General features: G+C 40.2%; 1 protein-coding gene across 15 annotated transcripts in view; it reads right to left on the bottom strand.

The window, feature by feature from the left end:
* Positions 1-22,717, bottom strand: part of ptprfb (protein tyrosine phosphatase receptor type Fb) — a 196,879-nt gene that overhangs the window by 7,501 nt on the left and 166,661 nt on the right. For 9 of the 15 annotated variants that reach the window (XM_057333340.1, XM_057333345.1, XM_057333348.1 and 6 more), the window contains 9 exons: positions 15,810-15,973; positions 14,668-14,679; positions 12,683-12,795; positions 9,010-9,107; positions 3,632-3,755; positions 3,301-3,476; positions 1,142-1,261; positions 896-1,050; positions 448-733 (listed from right to left, as the gene is read on the bottom strand). In XM_057333340.1, the coding sequence (XP_057189323.1) occupies positions 448-733; positions 896-1,050; positions 1,142-1,261; positions 3,301-3,476; positions 3,632-3,755; positions 9,010-9,107; positions 12,683-12,795; positions 14,668-14,679; positions 15,810-15,973 (1,248 nt within the window). The remainder of the gene's footprint in view (positions 1-447; positions 734-895; positions 1,051-1,141; positions 1,262-3,300; positions 3,477-3,631; positions 3,756-9,009; positions 9,108-12,682; positions 12,796-14,667; positions 14,680-15,809; positions 15,974-22,717) is intronic. The other 6 variants (XM_057333342.1, XM_057333354.1, XM_057333346.1 and 3 more) reach the window with 1 other exon arrangement.

Below are 22,717 nucleotides of genomic sequence, written 5' to 3'. Positions count from 1 at the left end.
GGTGAATGCAGGTACAGGGGTGTTAGATTAGAGGTTTGCGCCGGTAGGTGGGGTTGCGGTTTGACTGGAAAAGCGAGGGCTTAACTGGCAGCGGGAAAGAGAAAGCACAGATGGACATCAACAGAGAGCGCAGAGACCATTGGCTTTACTACAAGCTCTGTCTGTATTGGGTATCCACTCAAATCTCTGCGCCAGATGCTGCTTCTGCTTCTAGTATCAAGCGTCACAAATATCCCGCTGTTCATACACATCCCATAAGCAGTATTAATAGTTGGAAAAGTCAAGACAAACTTTTACAGCATCATTGACACATTGCATTAATGGTGTGCTTAGTTATTTTTTTGTTTCTGTTGTGTTATGGCAGACATCTTGGCGAAACACTGGCACTGAATTATTTTCGATATAATCATATGTGTAGTATTAATACAATAATCACAGAGCAGTCACCTTAAACTCGAGCTCCATGGCTGTGACTGTCTCTCCGGGCGGCGGCTGGGTGAGCTTCTGAATGTGGGCGTAAAGGTTCCGGGCCGGGACCTCAGTGTTCCCGCAGGTGGCGGCCTCCAGCAAGGCCTCATGGATGAAGATGTACTGGTCCTCCGTCTGTACCATGTAGTTCCTCTGAGCTCTCATGCATGTGACGTGACCGTAGATATCCACCGTCTTCTCGTGCTTCATGCGTTCCAGCATGGCATCGATGACTATGAAGCATCCGGTGCGGCCCACTCCAGCGCTGTGAGACACAAAGCCGTTAGCCCACTAACGAAAGTGTGTAGCAGACCACGAAAGTGATAAATCTAACTGCCACCTGCAGTGCCACGGAGCAAAGCGACAACTGCTCACTTGGCTGCAGAGTTTTATACACACTGTAAGCGACTGGGGTGGATTGGCTCACCTGCAGTGCACTACCATGGGTCCAGCATCAGGGGGGTTGCAGGCCTTGACCCTGCGCAGGAAGGCTAGGATGGGGGTGGGGTATTCAGGCACTCCGTGGTCCGGCCAGGCCATGAACTGGAACTGCCTGATCTCTCTTTTCTCGCTGGAGCCATTCTGTTGGAAACAAAGTGAGAAGGCGGCAACTGAGTGGCCTGCAAATAAGGAAACTTGGTATATGGAGAAGAAAGTGCAAGCGACTTTTTACCTTGTAAAGGGCAAAGGTGCGCACGCTGTAGGTTGCCAATTCCACAGCATCGAGCATGGTTACTTGGATCATTCCGTATGTCTCAGTGCCACGGACGGGCCAGTACTGGTCACACTTGACCTGTTTTATAGAAGAGCAGTAAAAACAGTTAAAAACAAGAGCACATGAGTGAAGTCCGTGGGTCTTCAAGTATAAACTAAAGTTGCACCGATAAAATTTCTCCACTGACACCAATAGCTGATTATTCAGAGTGATATCTCCCGATTCTGATTTTGAAGATTAAATGAATATTTCTTAACATTCTGAATGTCATCATATAATGACTATTAATATTGAACATCAAACTGGCGACTTTTCTTAACATTTTCTATATGCAGAGCCCAAATTCATAGCATTTCCTTGTACTCTTTTGATTGACAGGATATTTCGGCCCTGATCATCGGCAGTTTTTAAAATATCGACCGATACCGTGAAAAATTGCTTTTATCGACCGATACAGATTATTGGCTGATATATCGGTGCATCTCTAGTATAAACACTTGTGGTGGATCATACTACCCTAATGTGTTACACTTTCTCATCCGGCACAGCTTGAATTATAAAAAAAACACTGATACGTGACCAGGGGTGCCTCACACGTCCTGAAAAGTGATCGTCCCCTGGTGGCTGGCTGCAGTACAGGTCATAAACCCCGCCCTCACCATGTGAACAAAGTTTGTTTGTTTCCAAACTATAAAATCCAATTACAATTCAAATATTTTTTTCCAAAGATGTTTTCTGTTATTTTAGTCGGTTTTTATCACGTTGAAGTACATTTACATTACACTTATGCATTTGGCTGACGCTTTGATCCAAAGCGACATACATTGCATTGTATTATACATTTGTTTCTGACTATGTGCAAACCCCTGGGATCAAACCCATGACCTTGGCGCTAGTGCTATGCTCTAACCACTGAGCCACAGGAAAGCAATGTATGTATGTCCAAGTGTTTGTTTTTTGAATAAGTTTGGTTTTAGTAAGTTATAAGATGTTATAAAAAGGGTGTGGTAACATGATTTCTTCGTTTACGATTGACTCATCAGGGAATATGGGCAGAACCTTGATACCGCGCTCCACTTCGTGCTCACTACTGCACAAACTCCACATGCCCAGGCTCCAAACTGATGTTTTTGCGTAACATGTCAGCGCCCATCGTTGGACGTTTTACGATCAGTTTTCTACAATGGAAGGAAGCGGTGTCACGCCGTCCATCTTATCTACAGTCTATATACGTGACTGACCATGTGGCTTTTTGAGGAAAGTTGTGCTATTACTTTTCTAAGCAATCTGAAATACAATTTGCACCTGGTGGATGAAACATCGTGTAAAAAATCTCAAATTTACACTAAAGTAGGAATCGGGCTTATTTGATTTAAGCCAGTAAGACTTGCACAATATTCTAGCAAGCAAAAAGCAACATTATGGCCCTGAGGTTTGCTCTGGTTAACGTCACATTTCAGCCTAAAAAAACCTAACTGTTTTTTCATACAATACTGGATTATTTATGCTTGTCTCATGATGGTATTAAACCCAATGAGTTATGGCAGAAGGGCATGCCACCTGTGTCCCCTAATTCCCAAGGACAAAGCTAGCTCAGAATCCAGGGCAATGGTTATGAAGGCCAACTTTTAAAAGCAAACATTATTCAAACCTGTACAAATGTGTTCCTCCCCAAACCGTAAATGACACAGGATATTGTTTCTCCTTACGGCTGAGGCCTAAGACAAATCCGCCAGTGGTGAAACTAGGTCAGCTGTTTTTATCTGCTCTCTAGGTTTTCTTCACAGGGATGTGTACGCCCATCAAGCGTGCTTTATGGAAGCACAGCTTAGCCAAAACCCACACATTTACCACGCTAGCGCTGCCAAAACATCTCACTCTATAAGCCTTTACCTCCAATCTGACCTTACAGCCATCAACAAAATTCCAGAGGAGACGAATTACAGGTTATCTACTGTCAAATATGTCATCTGATGTGAACAACAGTGCACTTAAAGAGCACATAGTGACTGGACTTTATAGGGACACAGGTCTCTTTAGCGCCAATCATAGATCATTATTTTATAACTCAAGGAGACATTACATAACAACTTTTTTCTTACACCCCTAGTACATACCCTGGACTTCTCTTCCAGTCTAGTCATCATGACTATAGTACTGGCTCTTTGTTCCCACACCATCCTCCAGAAATCGCTCAGAGACTCGGGCAACGGCCCTTGTGTGGCAATGTAGGCATTCTGCTTACGGTAGCCGTCAATGTAGTTGGCATTGATGTAGTCGCTACCTGGAACACCTGCAGGGAGTTAAAAACGGGGAAATATTAACTCATTGGTAGACAACTTGAATCAACACGTGCCTCTGCATTTGTGGTAATTGCGGCATTCCTAAACATACACACACATTTGCACTTTAATGAAATGATAAAGGTCAACAGTGTTTGGCATTTACCGTCCACAGGGGTAAGAACGACCCTCGAGTGGTCGTAAGCAATAACGTTGGCATAACGGTTCTTTGGCTTGTTGACCTCCAAGTTGGAGTTCTCCCAAGTGAACTGCTGTCCGGGATCAACGGACTGTCGTGAAAAAAAACAAGGGACAGAGAGAAAGAGAGAGAGAAATCTGTTCAGTCTTTTGAGGAACCTTGTTTGAAGCTTGATCCCACGGAGTGCCGCGGGGGTATATTTGAACTAGCATCACTTCAGAAAGAGAGGCTTTGTTTCTATAGCAACCCGATATTTTTAACGGCAGACGCAAAAGAACCAGTGATGACTTTCTCACCAGGGGTTAAAAGCGATGGACTGACAAAGCTCAAGAGCCATAATTTGGACCCCTTTGTGGGTATATTTGAGTTCTGGTCCTTACTAGGGATCACCTGCCCTGCAGTAAGAGTTCATCAGTTTTGTTATCAGAAGCAAACAACAGATGGCTCGGTGTTCTCTAACACCATAAATCAAACTAGATCACTGCATGAGGCTCTGACAATAGTTCCTATGACTCTCTTTGTCTATACCTGGACTCATGTGGGTTTGATGCTAGATTTAGGATGGGAGTTTCATGTGGAGGAGAGTGCATTCACACGCTCAGAGTGGCATACAATGGAATACAGGTGTCCATGTGGACTTCATGCCTGCACTTGTTTTCGCTCCTGCTGACAGAAGTGAGGAGGAAAGTGCAATGTCTGAGGAATACCAGACTTAACAAAGAGACTGCGGATTTATGGAGACAGACATGAAGTTTTAAAGAGACAGGTGAACACATCTTGAGGAAAACCCGCAGCATTCAGAACATCACTGGCAGCTTGCATGAGTTTATGCAGTACCAGGAATGGGTGGATGTCATTACCTGTGTTGATCTATTAAAACCTTCTTGCTATTTCATACATGTATGACTTTCTTTCTTCTGCAGAACAAAAGAAGATATTTTAAATAAAGTTGGTATCCGAACAGTGCTGACACCCATTCACTTCTATTGTATATGGACACAAAACCAATGCAAGTGAATAGGTGCTAGTGCTGTTCGGTTAAAAACATTTTTTTATAATATCTTCTTTTGTGTTCTGCCGAAGAGAGAAAGTCATACAGGTATGAAATGTCAAGAGGGTGAGTAAATGATGACAGAATTTTCATTTTTGGGTGAACCTATCCCTTTAAAGGTATCCAGCATGTACACGTTTTTGGGAGACATTATAACCAACAATGATGGGAATAACTAAACGGCCTTACTAACAGCGTGACACCGTGTCTACACCGGATGCAGCGCAATGTGCACTGCACCACATCCGGTGTGGACAAAATTTAAAATGATAATGGGTTCTAATGCATTCTATTGTCACTTGTCGCGCCGCATCCGGTGTAGACACGGTGTTAGTTTTTTCAGTAATGAGTAATCAAATGAATTACTGTTTCCCCCGTTACAACGCCGTTACCATTACTGACAATAAAATGCAGCGTTACTATAGTTGAGCTCACTGAAGCAGTTTTCATCCGAGTAGGCTCTCTCTCATCCAAAGGACCTGCAAAGTTTTTTGGGGGGTGGGACACTTAACTGATTTTATCGGTGTGAGTGGGGTGGGAGATAACCGCATAACTGATGATGATTGGCTTAGGTAAAGTACATTTTCATCTTTTGCCAAACAGAGGCAGAGTAGGGCAGGTTTTCACACACAAACACAGTCGCACAGAGTACACCAACGCCTAGGAGTCAGAGAGCGATGGCAAGAGCAACAAGTTGAAATGTAGCTTTCGCAAACTGGAGCTTTCGCAAACTGGAAATATAAGCACAAGGAATGTGTATGTAACGTGCAACTTATGCCCAGGAAGAAAGAGGTTCCACGTCGGTGGCAAGTAATTATAATCTAATGCACCTCACATCGTCACATGCCGCCACAAAATTAGTAAGTGAGACCTTGTCCATATGTTTCCCTTTGAAAACTGAGTTTTCGTTTTAAAACGGTCTTCGACCACACTAGCATTTTCACATGTTTTCCAAATTCTGCCTATCCACACTGAAACGTGCTGAAAACGTATACATCCATGCTGCACTATAAAACATATGATGCTACAACCTGTGTGTGCGTTTGTTTACTATCTGCCTTTATGTCACGGCAATGTGAAGCAAAGCACAGACACTTTTTTAAATGGATGGAATGAGACAGGGATACTGCTGCGGGTAACACATAACTATAACATTACCAAAGCGAAAGTGAAACTATCCTCTCTCACACTGACCCAGAGCCACATTAAAATAGTGTAGATTAGTGCACAATGTATTATACAAATAATTCATTCTATTTAGTTTCCATTTCATTCATTTAACAATTACTATTTGTGAGAAGTAACTAGTTACTATAACTAATTACTTTTTAAAAGTAACGTACCAACACTGATAACCAAAAAAAAGAGAGATTTATGAGACATACTAAAGTAATCACAAACATTATTTTATTATTTTATTTCATTATTTTATTTCATTAGTGTTTGGATTCTTAAAACGGGTCTGTAAGCTTTAAGCTCATCTATATGATAGTGTACTCGTAAACTTTTAGCAGGTATCTGCATTTGAGATTTTGGATTTTCTCATCCAGCAAAATAAACCAAAAATTGATATTGTCCAGTCTAATCTCGAGTGAGAATAAGACAGCAAGTAAAAAATGATGGTTTGTTATTGTGTCTTTCAGCTGTCCAGTGTTTGCACCTGGTTATTACTTAACTAAAGTCTATTGCTGCTACTGTCGACACAAGGAAAACTGGTCTTGTTCATTTCCTGGTAAATAATCGACATTAGAACATATTGCAATTACAAGAAATTGTGAATTTCAATGAACATCAAGAATTTTTCATTCTTTCTTATTTTTAGGACTTAAAAGATACACTTTGTACAGCTCTGGTACCTGGATTCCTCAATCTGACATCTACAAAGTATTACAAACGAGGGCTATCACTTTCTTCCTCTGTTTCTCGAGTCACAAGGCTCCTCGGCTCAAATGACACCGTGGGTCGTATCCGAGCATCGATCGGCAGCAATATGCAGCAGCCTCCTCGGCCAGTCAATAATGTCACGGGGTCTCTTGTTATTCAGCATTGATCTGTCTGCTCTGGACAAGGCTCTGATTGACTCAATGTCCATCAACCTCTACACCTCTCACCTCATCTGGAATAACACCGTCTTCCTCACATCCTTTACAACTTGTACCTCTGTAAACCGATTGTCTGTTTAATTTAAATCTAAATTGGGTTTCAACAGCGAATCTTCTGTGCTTTACAATAATAAATAGTCATACCGAAGCGCGTCGCTCGGGCAGTTTATGAGCGAGCGAGCATTTACCTCGCCATTAGCTTCTGTGCATAAGTTCAGGTAATGTGCAAAAGAGACAGCTGGTATGCTGACTGCCGTTGCTTGGCAAACAAGGCGAGCGAATATAAGCTGTCACTACATGGGCTGACAAGCTTGAGAGATGCGGATAATGATAGCAGTGGGAGGTGAGCACCAGCTCCTATTAAAAGCTAGGGCTCTAGCGGGTTGACAAACATAGGCTTGTTACTGGTGAGAATCAGTGGCTGACGGGCATGTTAGCTATTGCACTTGTCACCGGTGGAGACCGCGAGTGCTCTTCAGAGAGCTTTAAGACAGACAGAAGGATTTCATGAGACAGCAAACACTCGAGGAGCTTTCTATATTCTGGTTTATGTGTGTATTAAGTTCATAGCATTCAAGAACAGCTGACTTCTGGGTTGAACTAGTACGCAAATATTCAGGTAGTAATATAGATGCCAGAAGGGTGTTATAGTACGAAAACCCCAAACTCTAGATTTGCTGGAAAACCAAACTTAAAGGGATAATTCACAGAAAAAGGAAAATTCTGTCATTATTTAGTCACTCTGAAGTTGTTCCAAAACTGTATAAATTGTGGAAGAAAAGAAAAGGAACAACTGCTTTGAAGAAGATGGGAAACTAAACCAGGCACCAGAGTTTTTTCTCTACTATGGAAGTCAATAGTGCCCCAGATCTGTTTAGATGCTAAATTCTTCTAAATATCTTTATTTGTAGAAAAACTCAATTTACACAGGTTCGTAACAACTAGGGGGTGAGTAAATGATGACAGAACTTTTTTTTGGGTGAACTGTCCCTTTAAGCCCCACTCCAACTTCCTGTTTCAAAAGAAAGGCTGCACAGGAACGAAAACAGCCCTAAGCATGTTAAACATTCCAAGGGGTCTTTAAACGTCTTCTAAGCGTCACGCTTGTGACAAGGGACCTTGTTCTTTTCTAGTCTGACATTTGTTTTCCAGCGATTACAAGGCCAAGGGAAGTAGGTGGCGATAATATTTGGCAGATATAACCATGTGAAACACGGGGACACAATGAAACCGAGCAAAGAACGTATTGAGCAGAGAACGGAGCCAATAAACGTGATGGTGTCCCGCTGCCTCGCTCATGCTGGCTGGACTAGACTACTCCCATTGGCCCAAGCGGAACCATCTGTCCTCTTGAGAGGGGGTCTTCCTTGACAGGAGGAGATGACATCATGACATGCCAAGAGCAGACAGCGAGTACTGTTTGGCTAGTGAGGGCGGAAGGAGAAATGTGCCACGTATGGGTGCTGACTAGCTCTAATATTCTATAAAGATCATTAAATGAAATCTATTGTTAAAAAACAGGTCTCTAAATATTCTTTTCCACAGACGCATACGTACTTAGAAAATAAGGTTTGGTTTAAAAAATGATAATTATAGTGTTACTATAAATAAGACTGTGGAAGAAAAAAGTGCAAAGGATTAAATAAAAAGACTTGTGTGATCTTGGCTAATCAATATCTTTTCCACTGCTGAATCTCTCACCCTCTATTCTATTTTCTAAAAGCTTGCATCAGAATTTCTGAGACATGGACTCTACGAAAACATCCACACTTAACATTTCTCAAAACCTCAACAGGGAATCTACTTCACAGATGCAAACACGGTCTGATCTTTTAATAATTCTACACCTTTGGGGAGATGACTGACAGGCATGCTTGCAAAATCGCTCGTAGTGAAATATAATAGTTCTCAGTCTCAACACGGGGAAAATGAGCATCTGGTTATCAGAGAGACGCAAGTGTGCAACAGCTGTCATAACACTGAATACAGACGCTCTAAACATCGACGGCAGGAGAATCTATTGATATCACAGAGGCAATAGAGAAATCATGAACAAATAGTTTATAACACAGAAAATGTAATATTACAGCACATACACATGTTGGGAATCGAACGGTAAAACTGGCATAACTAAACTGGTCTCATTTTAGATAATGGTAGATATTAGAGGTGATGCATGTCCACCAGCTTACCTCATACTCCTGAGAAAAGCGGAGGGCGTCGTTGGCCTTGAGTCTCTCAATATGGTCCGCCAGGTCACAAACTGTAATGGGTGGGTGTTCTCTCATTCCTGAAAAAATAAGAGGACAAAAATAGGTAAAAAAAACTTTTAAATTGTACATATTACACAATACATATACAGACAGATAGATCAAGCTGAAACTGAAGAAAAGCAATGGCTGGCTGTCTAATGAGGGAAGGTCAGCGGTTTGCATTACAGACAATCTGCTTTTAGGATTTCAGTGGTTGTGCTGGTGAGGACGAATGAGCAGGACCGAGATGTTTAATGGGACATGGCTGGATATGATTCCCCATTATGACTTCATTATGTCCACAGTGAACACTAATGTCTGGATGAGCCCCCTTGCCAGCTACTCCATGCATTCATTACTGTGAAACAATAGCAGGAACAAGGGATGCTCTCTCAATCAACCACACTAATCCAATGTTAAAACCCTGATCGCTTTGCTATGAGCTCCAGTAGCATATAGACATATTGTGCATAGCTCTGATGGAATATAAGAGCCACGTGCTGGTGCTACGATGCGAAGTTAACAGTTTTTTTCTGCGTCACTAGCGGCACCTAATCAAATAACCAAAATAATAACGCTAGTTTAAACTCAACGTCCGCGTTTGGACAAAAGGAAGTTGATCCAGAAGTTCGTAACACTTCTTAAAAGACATAATCGCTACTTTCACCTTATTGTTACCTGCAAAGTACATTTGACAACAAAGCTCTTGAATTGAACGTCTTGTAGTTGTCACGACATATTACGCTACCACATAAAGATTAGACACTGTACCTTATATTAAAGTGATCTTCCGCAGAACACAAAAGAAAATATTTTGAAAAAAGCTGCTAACCAAACACCACTGGACCCCATTCACTTCTGTTGTGTGGACACAAAACCAATGCAAGTGAGGTCCAGTTAACAATATTTTTCAAAATATCTTCTTTTGTGTTCATACAGGTTTGAAATGACAAGAGGGTGAGTAAATGATGACAGATTTTTTTTGGGGGGTGAACTATCATTTTTAATACCTTCTCCACTGATATAGTCATCTCGTCTGAACTGAGTTGAAGATATTCAGCATTTACATACAATTAGCACTGTTCTCTAGCACATGAGTAGAGGCTAATGGTGCAATAAGCAGTAGAATACAGCACAGGCTACATCCATGTTAACAGTAAGCTAATTAGGCAGAGAAGAGCTACAACCCAGCATGCAAAGCAGGCAAAGCTAATCGCAGATGTCCTGGAACTGAAATGAATAAATGTCCAAGGTCATTAAAACTGAAATGAGATGTAACCAGACAACTGCAGATACGGGACTGGAAACATTATCTGACAGCTATATGCGATAAAACAACAGCAACAAGTGCACGATTCCTGCGGTTAATGCAGGTACAACACGAGACATTCCTGCTCATTCACACTCCTGCTAGAGTTTGTTTACTTAAAATGTATACACAATAATATCGCTGCTGTCATTCTGAAACCTCTTATCTCCATATTTCGCGATTTTTATTTTTACAATTAATCATTATTATTGGCCACTCTTTATGTTTCTTACTGGGTTTTGCCAATATCTAACCGATAAATTAAGTATTTAAGTATTAATAATAATAATAATATAAAAGTATAAAAGTGCTTGTCAACTTGGACAACACAGTAGTAATCATTTAAATTTAGTTCATTGTTTTTTCCATTTCCTGCAAACTGCGAATTTGGAAACCTCGAGGTTTCAGAAGGACAGTGACAATATGCATTACAAAAGAATACTGTGATTTTTGTCACTTTACTAAAAGGGGATTTTATATACTGTTTAATATTCAGTGGAGGAAATGAAATGTTAACTTCAGGAATTTTAACACTTTTGTAACAATAGACTGATTTGTTTTGCTAAGGCTAAAGTCACAGCTAACATGCTGTATACTAAATACACCCTTGTAACTAATACTGTTTGTTACAATGTGAGAAAGCTTGACTGAAACAATATTCTGTTTACAAAGGTAATTCATTGTATTTTTTTCCATATTTCAACTCAAGTATGCTCTTCACTGAATTTTTTTTCCTTGGTTATCAAAATACTATTTGACAAAACGTTATGGCAAAATTGCTGGCTGTGGTAACTGAGAAACATTGCTAAAAATGACAACAAATCCGTTTTAAAATAAACTAAATTAAAATGGTTTACAATTCACTTGTTTGTTACATAATCATTGTTATTAAAATGTCGTATGATGGACGTCATATTGTAGGATTCAAAGTCTGGAATAAAATCTGTACATAAAATGCATTTTATAGGCATACTGCAATATAAAGTTTAAATGTGACCTATATAACAAAATGTCTATGTTAAAAATACTACAAATCAACCCATGGAATCTAAAAGTGTTTGTACTGTAGCTAAAGCAACACCTTTTACCCTTTACATTAGCATAGCCATTGCACTCCCAAACAGCACAAAAATATTACACAACATCATTCTGACGTGCACTTGTGGTATAGAAACCGCTGGCTTCAGAAGTGGGATTTTATTGTTAAAGAGGCGTATAGCTGTTTTGCCTGTGGTAATGGTGTGCTCTTCAGGATTGAAAGGGTCTAAGAGGGGTCTGTAAAAGCCCAGCTTCACTGGCCCCTTTCAGCTATTAGAGGAGAGAGAGGCAGGCATGACATTTTCTACCTTCATCCGGCTCTGCCTCTCACTCACCTTGGGAATGGAAGCCAGGAGGACTAATTAACGAAGATGGGTTGAAAGGGTGCAAGGGCCTTGGGTGAACTGAGTTCATATGAGACACTCAAAGCAGATAAGACTATGAGTAAAGGAACTCCAAAAAACAGCTTTCCACCTGAATTCAATGCCACACGATGACAAATAGAGCCATAAATGGAATGTAAACCAGAGCGGGTCATTACGCTTTCTGACAGTCACTGCTTCATCAGTATACTTGCACTGCCGGCAGAAAGTCATAAAACAACAGTACATTTGTTTTTATACAACGCTGTGAATTAAGTACCAAAATGTCTTTTGCGGTTCTAAAACCACACTGTGAAAAATTGAACAAAACTACTGTTTTTCCACATCAATGCTAAATGTAAAATGAATTGGATGAACATCTGTCTGTCTATGATATGTTAAATATACAAAGATAGAGTTAAAAACAAACTGCTCAACGCAAGCAGCTGCTTAAAAAAAACAGTATTTGTAAACAGTATGTGTGCCTTATATTTGAGATGCACTCTCGAGACTAAAAGCATCTCCTCTATCATGTGCCACGGTAGGCGGACCGCGAGGATTAGAAGATCCGCGCGGCAGTGACAGATCGCTCTGATTACAAAGACACGCTGTCAGTTCAGTTAATGTCTGCCCGCGTGTGTGCAAACACATCCTGTTTATGGTAAATTACATATTTGCTGGCATATGCTGACGTGTGTTTGTTCACAAAGAAAATAATATCAGCCTAACCCGACGAGAGACAGATGATGTAATACCTGAGCTCTGCCAGAGATGGGGAGAATATGTGTCGCTGCATTGCGCATATGGAAATAAGCAAATATATTAAACATTGTGTGTGTGCGTGTATATGCGTCAGACAAGTTTGTGTGTATACTGTGTATGGTATTCTGTGCCAGTTTGTTACCTGGCGTCTGGTAGTTGAGTCTCCTCATTTCGACAGGATCGGATGAGTTGGCCAGCAGACAGTCCTTCACACCACTAGAATGATCATCTTTGGGTAGGGGTGATGCCCTTTTCCTGTAAGAGAAAAATACAGTCAGCGTGGCGGCTTCTATTGATTCATTCAGATGCCAGTCAAGGACTGACATAATATTTAGAAGATTTAACACAGAAAACTAAAAATATCACAAACAACAACATCAAAAAAGGATGAAAGCTTAGTTGTGTGAGAAAGTGGAATATGGACAGCTCCACAAGCTATGAACCAACTCATTTGTGTTAAAGGAAAATGATGCTGCTCTTTTCCATAAAATGAAAGTGAATGTTGATCAGGGCTATCAAACTTATTTAAAAAGGACAAAAAAAAACCATATTTGATAAGTGTATTGTAACATTGCACTATATTCCAAATCCTCTTTTTCTAACTATGGTAGTCAATGGTGGCCAATAACTGTTTGGTTACAAGCATTCCTTTGGGCCTTACTCCAGTAAAATTGAATAGTGTTCTTTCGGTTGCCTTCGGCCAGATAACATTTCATCATCAGAACTTCACACGTTACCAGTAAAGGCCAACAGAGACCATTATAGTTTCCATTGAAACCAAATAAATTGCCTTTAGAACCATTAAATCCCTTAGACTTTCTGTGATGGTTCTTATTTTTTTAGTAGGATTCCATTGGGTTGTGTGCGAGTCAGAAAGATTAAAACGGAACCCTAAAACAAGCGTCTGTTCAGTACCTCTCTCAACTCTCTGTTATCTAGCTCACTAAATATTCAGGGTGCGACGCTCCTTGTTTGTGGGGAAAACAAGGCGACTAGGTAATTAGCACATCAGCTGGATGGCACAACACCGGGTAATTACGCCACTGTAGCACCTGCACTCCCAAGTGCGCTCTTCCAGCAGGTAAAGCTGTCGCGCGGTGGCACACACACGCGCGGAGACGCAAAACATCTGTTGGTGGAAACCCATCCTCAGATGCACACAAATCCCCGACTAAAACGGGAGTGCCAACCGCACTGGAAATTTCACATCTCACTGCACTCCATTTGTAAGGTTCTGAGCACAGTTTAGGCACTCAGGCATTTTCTGTCTTTCATAAAGCCAAGCTGTATGCTCAAACCTGAAGAGGGCCGCACCGAAGGGTCTTCAGCATATGCTGCTTAATAACACCAAGCGCTAATCACCAGCGGCTTTTTTCCTCTTCCCTCTCAGAGCGTAATATTCCAGCGCCATCTCCACCGGCGTACGCACAATAGGCCCCGGCACACTTCAATTATTCAGCGTTAAGTTAATACACCAGGAGCTAAAAGAAGCCATTTGTAAGGGGCTCTGAATTAAAGAACGACTCAAATGGAGGGATAAAAATAACAGCAAGTAGGCATTTTGCTCCGTGTGTGTGTGCGAAAGATTTTGCACATTAAAGACTAAGAAGGAAGAAGAGGGAAGAAAAAACACACACAGAACGGTTGGGTGGAGGGAAATGTCAGCTTTGAAGAGGAGAACATTTCTATTTCAGCAGCCATCCGGCTGGCATTTCCTTTACAATGGGCCATTCAGGGCTCAGGTGAGACAGCAGAAAGGCTGATTGCACACGTTCGCTCGGTGTGACCTTCACGAGGGAGTGCAGGATCAACACAGAGAGAATGAACACAGCACGGCAAAAAAAAAACAACACATCACAACCACCAGTAAACATAGAGCATGCACCACTGTGACAACTTCACCCAAAGCACTGGAGCTTTCAAGGACAACCGGGTGTTAGGGTGAGCTACTGTCCATCTGTATTCACAATTTAAACTTGCTCTGGATGATGGGCAGTCATTCAAAACAATATGCAGATGAACAGTAGCCCATCCGGCCACACCTACAGACCCTATGAAGGCTATGACAGATGATGTGAAATGATAAAGCGTGACATCGACACCAGTGCATGATCTGAAAGGACCTACCTCTCCTGTTTGCTGCATTAGAGCGAGGGAAGGAAACATTTGGAAACGTTTAGAAGATGGTCAGATTAGAGAGAAACTCTCAAACGCACCAAAAGGCCAGTTATGAATCCGTCAGCCTTTTAATAGCAAAGCAAGAGGCTTGACTGTCTGGCTCACAGCGGAGGGCAGTGCAGGATGAGAGCATTTACAGTAGAATCAGCAGGGTGTGGCAGCACTGACACACAATCGCTCGCCTGCCGAGACTGAAAGCTGACTCTGCTATTTCAAAGGGAATCTGTGCTCAGGTCTGCTTTGGATTCGAGATGCCACCCAAGAATTCTCAGCCGTTAGGGGGCCGAAATGTTAGATTTGTGTAGAAAAAACAACCACAAAAACAAGGTTTTGTGTGAAGTAAGGGATATTACGAAGACGGACCGGAGGGAATATTAGTCAGTACTGTATCTACGCTGTGAACGGGACCACCGGGTCACGCCGCGAGCGCCATGTCTGCTTTATTCGGCTGAGTCAAGATGTCATTATGAATAATGTCCTCCTTTTCTTCCCTCCGCGGGAAAGCTCGCTAAAATTAGCCACATCGTGTTTCATGTACAAAGCAGACCTGAATTCAGACCATGGCTCAGAAACCGGATGAAGTGGAGCAGAGGTGTATTCCTCCGAAACCGGGCTTTGAGAAGGCTGGTACCTTCATTTATCACAGCTAGTGAACTGAAAGTGCTCTCAGATGTGTATTCAATTACATGGGGGGTTCTTTTTATACCTCTATTAACAAAACTATAGATATAATTATGTTTCTGATGCGAATATCTATGATACATCAGTTATTATATCTCAAATCTTATTGTATATTTTTTTACTTTACTAATTTTTACTTTACTACTGTAAATGAAATACTGAAATTTGTTTTGCTACGTTGCCCAATCCCAACGTTAAACATTTTTTATTATCTTAGCATGAAACTGTTTGCAGTTCTATACATTCACATAAAAAAATGTCCATACTAAACATTAAACTAAAACGAAAATACCAACACTATAATAATTCAAATCTATGATTGCAATTTAAAATCCTGTAAAGCTACAACAAGTGAACCTTTGGGGACCCTGCTGTTGGTGTGAATGAGTGATGTGGAAGCTCCTGCTCACCTCTTAAAGAGCAGGATGGCGATGACTATGATGATGATGAGCACCACGGCGAGCACAGGGCCCATGACCCAAAGCATCTCAGGCTGCTCCATGCTGTGTGCCAGCTTTCTGTTATCCATGGACACCACGATGGGATCTGAGTATGGGCTGGCTGAGAAGATCCGCTGCACAAAGAGAAAGAGGTCATACTTAAAGAACTGAAGAAACTTAATCATACATACAGTAAATGGAGATATATAGCCAAGGAAAAATATATAGCCACAGAAAAAAATTAAGAGACCATTCCAATTTTTATACTATGTCATACTATGTTCCCTTTACAAGGATCCTGTTAACCCTGTTACGCACTCCTTCACCTTTCATTAACACAAGTCATACCTCGCTGTGCGTACGACAACATGGAAAATATGCACTCTTTGTACACGCAATACAGGAAAGCAAATTGTAAAAGGGTAAGAATGTGGTGTGAATGTGTTAAAATATACAGCAAGGACAATTCATTCTCAAGACGTCTCTCTCTCGCTCTCTGGCTTTGATAAATGGAGGCAGAGACGAGGAATCATATCCTCTTCATTAGTGCTCAAACCGTGGTGATAGTGAGCTGGCTGGAGGGAAGGAGGAAGCGACAGGAAGAAAAAAGAGCAAGTGTGAAGGGACATAAATGAGACATCTTTCTGCTGTGCCCAATTCCATCTACACACCCGGGGACAGCCTGGGATTCTGCCTCACAAACTGTCCGAGATGAAAAGAATGAGGGGGAAAAGGGTGGAAAGACAGCAAAAGAAAGAGAGAGAGAGAGGCTGTCACTAATGCTCTCTTTATCAGAATTGGGAGAGGGCATCCACACGGATACCAGTTCCCTAGGGGCCAAGGGGCCAAACCCCTTTGACTGCCCTGTGACAGCAGAGCGGACCGCTGTAATCTGGATCACTGCCTCGGCTCAGCTTGACTCTTCCAAGAGTGCACAGATATTAATTGAAGAGATAAAAAGGATATTAGCTCTAGGAGACTTGGGAAGTCATGAAGCAGTTGTGTTATCTCTTCTGCTCATGTGACACATTTTAATGTTAATGTTAATACATACTGTATAATATATCAGAGGTGGAAAAAGTAAAGAAGTATTATACTCAAATACAAGTACTACTACTTTGATGAAATTGTGCTCGAGTACAAGTAAAATTACCAGTCAAAAAATCTACTCAAGTAAAAGTAGCTTGTTTAAAATTTACTCAAAGTAAAAATTACTTTTTAAAAGCGGGGGGGCCTCTCCTGTCTTGTGCAACAACACTAGTCATCATAGTGCCTAATTTTATATATTAAAACGGGTTACAAGTGCACTGCAACAAATAAAGAATGTTTGCCTTGTTTTGCAGAAATATCACAGAATCCTATAGCAGAAATATTAACGAAACAATTCTTAAATCAATAAATATTTTCTTAAGCCTTAAAAAAGACTGTAAGCCTTGTTTTCTTAATAAATAATCAAATGGTACACACTGCTAAGTTTCAGCATTGAAACCACGTTTAAATGGTTCCACGTTTGGACGGAATGAGAGTAAATGTGATGACTTACCGTTGTAACCTGATCGTTACCATGGCAACATGTTTGCCGTTGATTGCAGTGAACAAGAAACATGAATCCCAAGAGTTTAATCTGTTTGATACGTATCTGCTGTTTTCGGTCAAAGACTGGTTAAGTGAGGCAATTTGAACTAAAACACAGACAGTGTTTTGTTTATGTTCAGAGCTTCACAGCGCGCTCTCGCGGTGTTGCCTTGTTTACTTATTTTTAAGATTTTCGCATTTGTTGTTTAGTCTTTTCTTATGAAGCTGCAGATACATTATATAGTTAATAAAGTGCTAAATAAATGTGCTTGTCATTGTTTTCTGTTCTTTTCAACAATGATCTGGCAACACTGTATGGCAGGGCTGCGAGGCTTTTCAAAACGCATGAAATAGCAAGCACATTTTCATATGACTTTCTTGCCCCGCACTTACAAAAGAGAGAGTATGATGCACATTTAAATATGTCATTAAAGCAGAAGTTGTTCAGTTCGGTTCCATACACACTGCGTAAATGTAGTGCAGATGTGGTATACATACATGTATCCACATTGTAATGTGTATTTGTAATTATTTATGTTTTATTAATGTGTGTTCCGAGCCTGTTTAAATTATTACTGTAGCACACTGAGTTTTAAAAACAGTGCAATGCCGGTCTCTGCCAAAAGGGGGCGCCTAGGGGTTGTCATGGTGACGTGCGTGTGTTTACCTCAGACGCTGCCAGCCGCATCTGAGGAAAGCCACAAACCGTTTCTTGTGTATATTTCTCCTGAAGTTTCAGGTATGTTATTACAATAGTAAATATTTTTTGCAAACATTGATGTAATACCGAGTAAGTTAATGTTTTTTTTGTGTTTGGTATCAAATAACTTAACTTACTTACTGTGGAGAAATATTGAAATTTGTAATGTGTTCATTGTGAATCTTAAACGGTGACCGTTAATAGGCACATCTGTAAGTTAACTTACGTATTTCAGTGTAATACGCCCTTTTCACAATGACGTCACTTAACTTCCGCCTTTTTGCAAAGCAGTGTATCATAACATCCGTGTGGCTACCCGATCCGTCTCGGAAACACGATTTGTTCCGCGCATGCGCGAAACTGACGTCACTTCCTGTTATAGCCGACGTTTTACGACAGTCTTCTCGGCCTGGGACCAGCTCGGAATCTGGCAGGGGTGCATTTCTCGGCATTACACCTGTTCCGGGCGTCTTCGAATTTTATCATCAAATGTAATTAAATTGCGTTAAGCGATTTTATAATTAAAAGGAGAACTGACAATCTGTTACAACCTGGGTCATGTGCTTAATTTACAAAGTTATGTTTAAAATATCGAGCTACATTAACTGTACTTGTTAAATTCCCGTATAGAATAAGAAAACGATAGAACCCTTCACAGAGATGCTAATGGTTTACATTAAAATACTACTATGAACCATAAGCTTTTACCATTAAAACCATTACAAATTTCTTTCTTTGTAGTGTGATTTGTGCATTATTTTATATATTAATTATAAAATCAATTTATATATAAAATTGGTTAAATTTATGTGATGTTTTTATTGACCTTTATGGAGTTTAATTTTAGTCAGATATCAGATAATATGATATTTCTTTTAACTGCAACTTTTTCATGCTTTTTTTTCCTTCTTCAAACAGGCGACAGACTCTTCTACACCGGCCCAATTAAACAGTACATGCGGCTAGTTGTCCTGTCCGAGGAAGAGAAGAGGTCTGTTCTTGCGGAGTGCCATGATAACCCTGGAACTGGCAATCACTGTGGCATCAGAGACACTCAAAACAGGGTTGTTGCTGGATACTACTGGTCTACATAAATCCATGATGTGAAAGAATGGGTAATACACTACAGAGGTGGTACTTTACTTTTCAAAATTTTCCTGTTTTTTTCTGTACAAGTATCTATAGCTAAGAACTTTTGCCATCTCTGGTTTTTGTATACCTTTTTGATTGACAAGTTATATTTATTAGTGGTCAATGTTTTTTTTAATGGCTGATGCCAATAAAGATATGTTAAAAATTCTACAGATATAATTTCAGTATCTTGGCTGTATTAAGTTAGCTAAAGCTATTACATAGAGTTCATATACATTTACATATATTTTCAAAGGCATGGACAGAGGTTTGCATACTGGACCGAAGAAGCATCCCAACTCCTTCAGGGGATCGTTGAGCCTGTGTTTAGGGTGTCGAAATTCACCACCACCAAACTGTCACCCAGCAGAAGAGTTGTGGATGACAAGGACATTGATAAGGTTAATGATTATACAGTAGTGGTTATACATGAAGCATTTGCATGATTGCTGAATAAATAGTATAACTGTTGTGCCATTTTACTATGTAAGGAATAAATGACTATAGGCCATTTAATTAGTCAACCAATTAGAATGAAGCATAAACTTCATTTACTTCAATAGGTGCAGCAGCCAACCATTGTCCGAGACCTAAATACAGCGTGGTACTGGGTACAGAATCACAGACACTTATTCCGTGGGGAGGTGACAGAGCCTGCCTTTTTGCAGATGCACAGGGGTGATCAACAAAATGCCATCAAGAACCTCTTGGGGGGTCAATTCTCTGAGGCGAAGGATGCCTTTTTGTTTATATTTCATTACCAAGAAGACATGGAAACATTTTTGTCGTACTGTGTTGATGACCAAGGCCTAAAGGTCAATGCTATGTTCTACAAAGAGAAATGTAGTGTGTGTGCACGTGTGTGAGTGAGTGAGTGTGCGTGCGAGAGAGAGAGCGTGCGAGAGAGTGTGCGTGTGTGTGTGTGAGTGAGAGTGTGCGCGTGAGTGAGTGAGCGAGCGTGTGTGAGTGAGGAATGGAACAAATGTATAAATAAATTGAAAGAATATATATATAACTGTATTCTGTGTGTTTCTTAAATGCAGTTAAATATCTAGAACAGTTATGTAGAACCTATCTTTAGAAAATGAATAGAAAGAAAACACATCTGTATGCACATCTGTATTTTCCAAATTGTGTCTAGCAAATTTAAACAATTCAGTTTAATTTGACCATTTATTTAATTCAATGAAGTTAATTTGTGCCACATATTAACTACATTTTAACCGAAATGGATCGGGTAGTTATTTTTTATGACCACCTTAAAACAAACATGCATTATAATTCAGCAACAATTTAACAAGCCAGGAAATATCTCAAAGCATTGTAAGAAACAAATTAAGAAAAAAGAAACTTGTACAGATATAATAAATACATTTATTAATAAATGTAATACAAAATGTATAAAAAATATATATATTAAACTCCGAGTGTAAAACAACAGCAGTCAGTCTATAGCCTACATACCCGAAACTGCCGTAAAGTGTTTCGATTTATTTCAGAAAGGAAGTGACGTCAGTTCGCGCATGCGCGGAACAAATCGTGTTTCCGGGACGGATCGGGTAGCCACAATCCGTCTTGCAACAAACAAGAAGAAGAAGGAGAAGAACTTCCGTTTTGCCGTCGCGCTGGAATTTAACAACAGTGAGGAAAAAAAACTGACAGAACACGTATTCAAGTACTTATCCTAGCACCTTCGCTAACACAAAAAGAAAACAAAACACTTACCTTCATAATCAAACAGGTACTGTTCAACGAAGAATTTGTATCCTTTCTCTAGCTTTGATCTTGTCGTTAGCGAAAATTTGTCTGCAAGAAGTTGTACATCATCTAGACGTATTTGTGGCAGATGTGCAAACCACTTGGTAAACTCCATTCTGAGGCGCTAGCGGAAGTAACTTCTTCTTGAGTTTTACTGGCGGTTGGCAAATCAGCTTATAGATGCATTACCGCCACCTTATGAACTGGAGTGCTAGCGGAAGTAATGATACACTGCTTCGCGGCAGAACAGAAGATGCGTGACGTCATGTGAAAAGGGCGTATTGTTTCAGGTAAAAGGACTCAAACGGTATATATTGTATTCACGATAATAAGAAAAGTGTATATTTGATACAATGGTTATTTTTGTCACATGAGTTGGGGTTGTATTTCAGGTCATATTGATGTAAAAATTGATGAATAGGTTAATAGTTTATTTTTTTCACATGCTCATACAGAAAATAGATTGGCTGACTAAAGCCAATCTTATGTGTTGCTGCAGATTCATAGGCAATGTAATGTGCTTTGAGGAAGAAGAGACGGGTTTAAATACAAGCCTTATTTTTGATTGAAATATGTAGGCTATACATGTACAAAGAATCACTATTCTTGTTATTTAAAGAATATTTTGAAACAGATGAACTAGAAGAGAACTGATTATTTGACTGAACTGTTTAAATATGTTAAAGAGTACATTCCTCAATATTTTTAAGGGCTTATTTTGGTTTATGGAGTGTCCGACAACAAGTTTATGTACATACATGATGTAAAAATACTATTATTTCGTAATAATAAGCAGTTTTTATTACCTTACTTCTTGACTGACTCTCAAATGATTCGTTCCGCGATTCATCTGTGTAATCTCCGCCTTTCCGCCAGCGTAGTCTGATCTGATTGGTCAGATAGTGTAGTCTGCTGTGATTGGTCAGATGGTCTAGTCTGCTGTGATTGGTCAAATGGTCTAGTCTGCTGTGATTGGTCAAACGCGTTCAGCATGTGTCGCAAATGGACCGCCTATCATTACTGCTGTATTACGGTTTGCAGGTGGTTGGATATTAACAGTGTATAGAGAGAGATGGCGTCGATTTTACCTTACCAGTTCGAGCCCGAGTCTGACGAATCATTCTTTAATCCTTATACAGATGCCAGTAAGAAAAAGGACTGTTTTAGACACTTCTCTTGTAACAGTTAGTTATCACGGCATACTAAACATTAGTACACCACGCAGTTCTTGAAATAAAGACTTTGCGATGTATTATGGTTGAACACTTACATTAGCGCAACGAGTTTATAGCTACGTAGTAAACAAACAGTAACAACCCAAAAATAACGGTAACGTTAGCTAACACAGACATGAGATAACGTCACACAAATTTAATTTTAAGTAAAGACAAAATAAAGAGTCACACTTACAGGTTGTGATTCGGTGGAGCTTACAGGTCAAATAAAGTTGGTATTGCAACATCTTTAAGGAAAGACGTTAAGTATCTGCAGTAAAGGCGCCAAGATTGATGAAGCAATCTTCGTAAAATGACGCGGCAAAGTAAAACGTTCGGTTTTATACTCCTTTGGTGTCGTTTGAAAAATAAATGGTAACCATTTTTTCCTCAGAAGTTCTTTTGGTAGTGAAAATAAGACTGACTTAGTTTCACTACATAGAACACAGCTTCTCTTAGACATGATGCACACGTCACGAACGAGCTAGTACAGTGTTTGG

Source organism: Triplophysa rosa, linkage group LG5 (assembly GCF_024868665.1).
Source record: "Triplophysa rosa linkage group LG5, Trosa_1v2, whole genome shotgun sequence".
NCBI classification, from domain to species: domain Eukaryota; kingdom Metazoa; phylum Chordata; class Actinopteri; order Cypriniformes; family Nemacheilidae; genus Triplophysa; species Triplophysa rosa.
The sequence above is the reverse complement of the archived record's forward strand: the minus strand, read 5'-3'. Positions and strand labels throughout refer to the sequence as shown.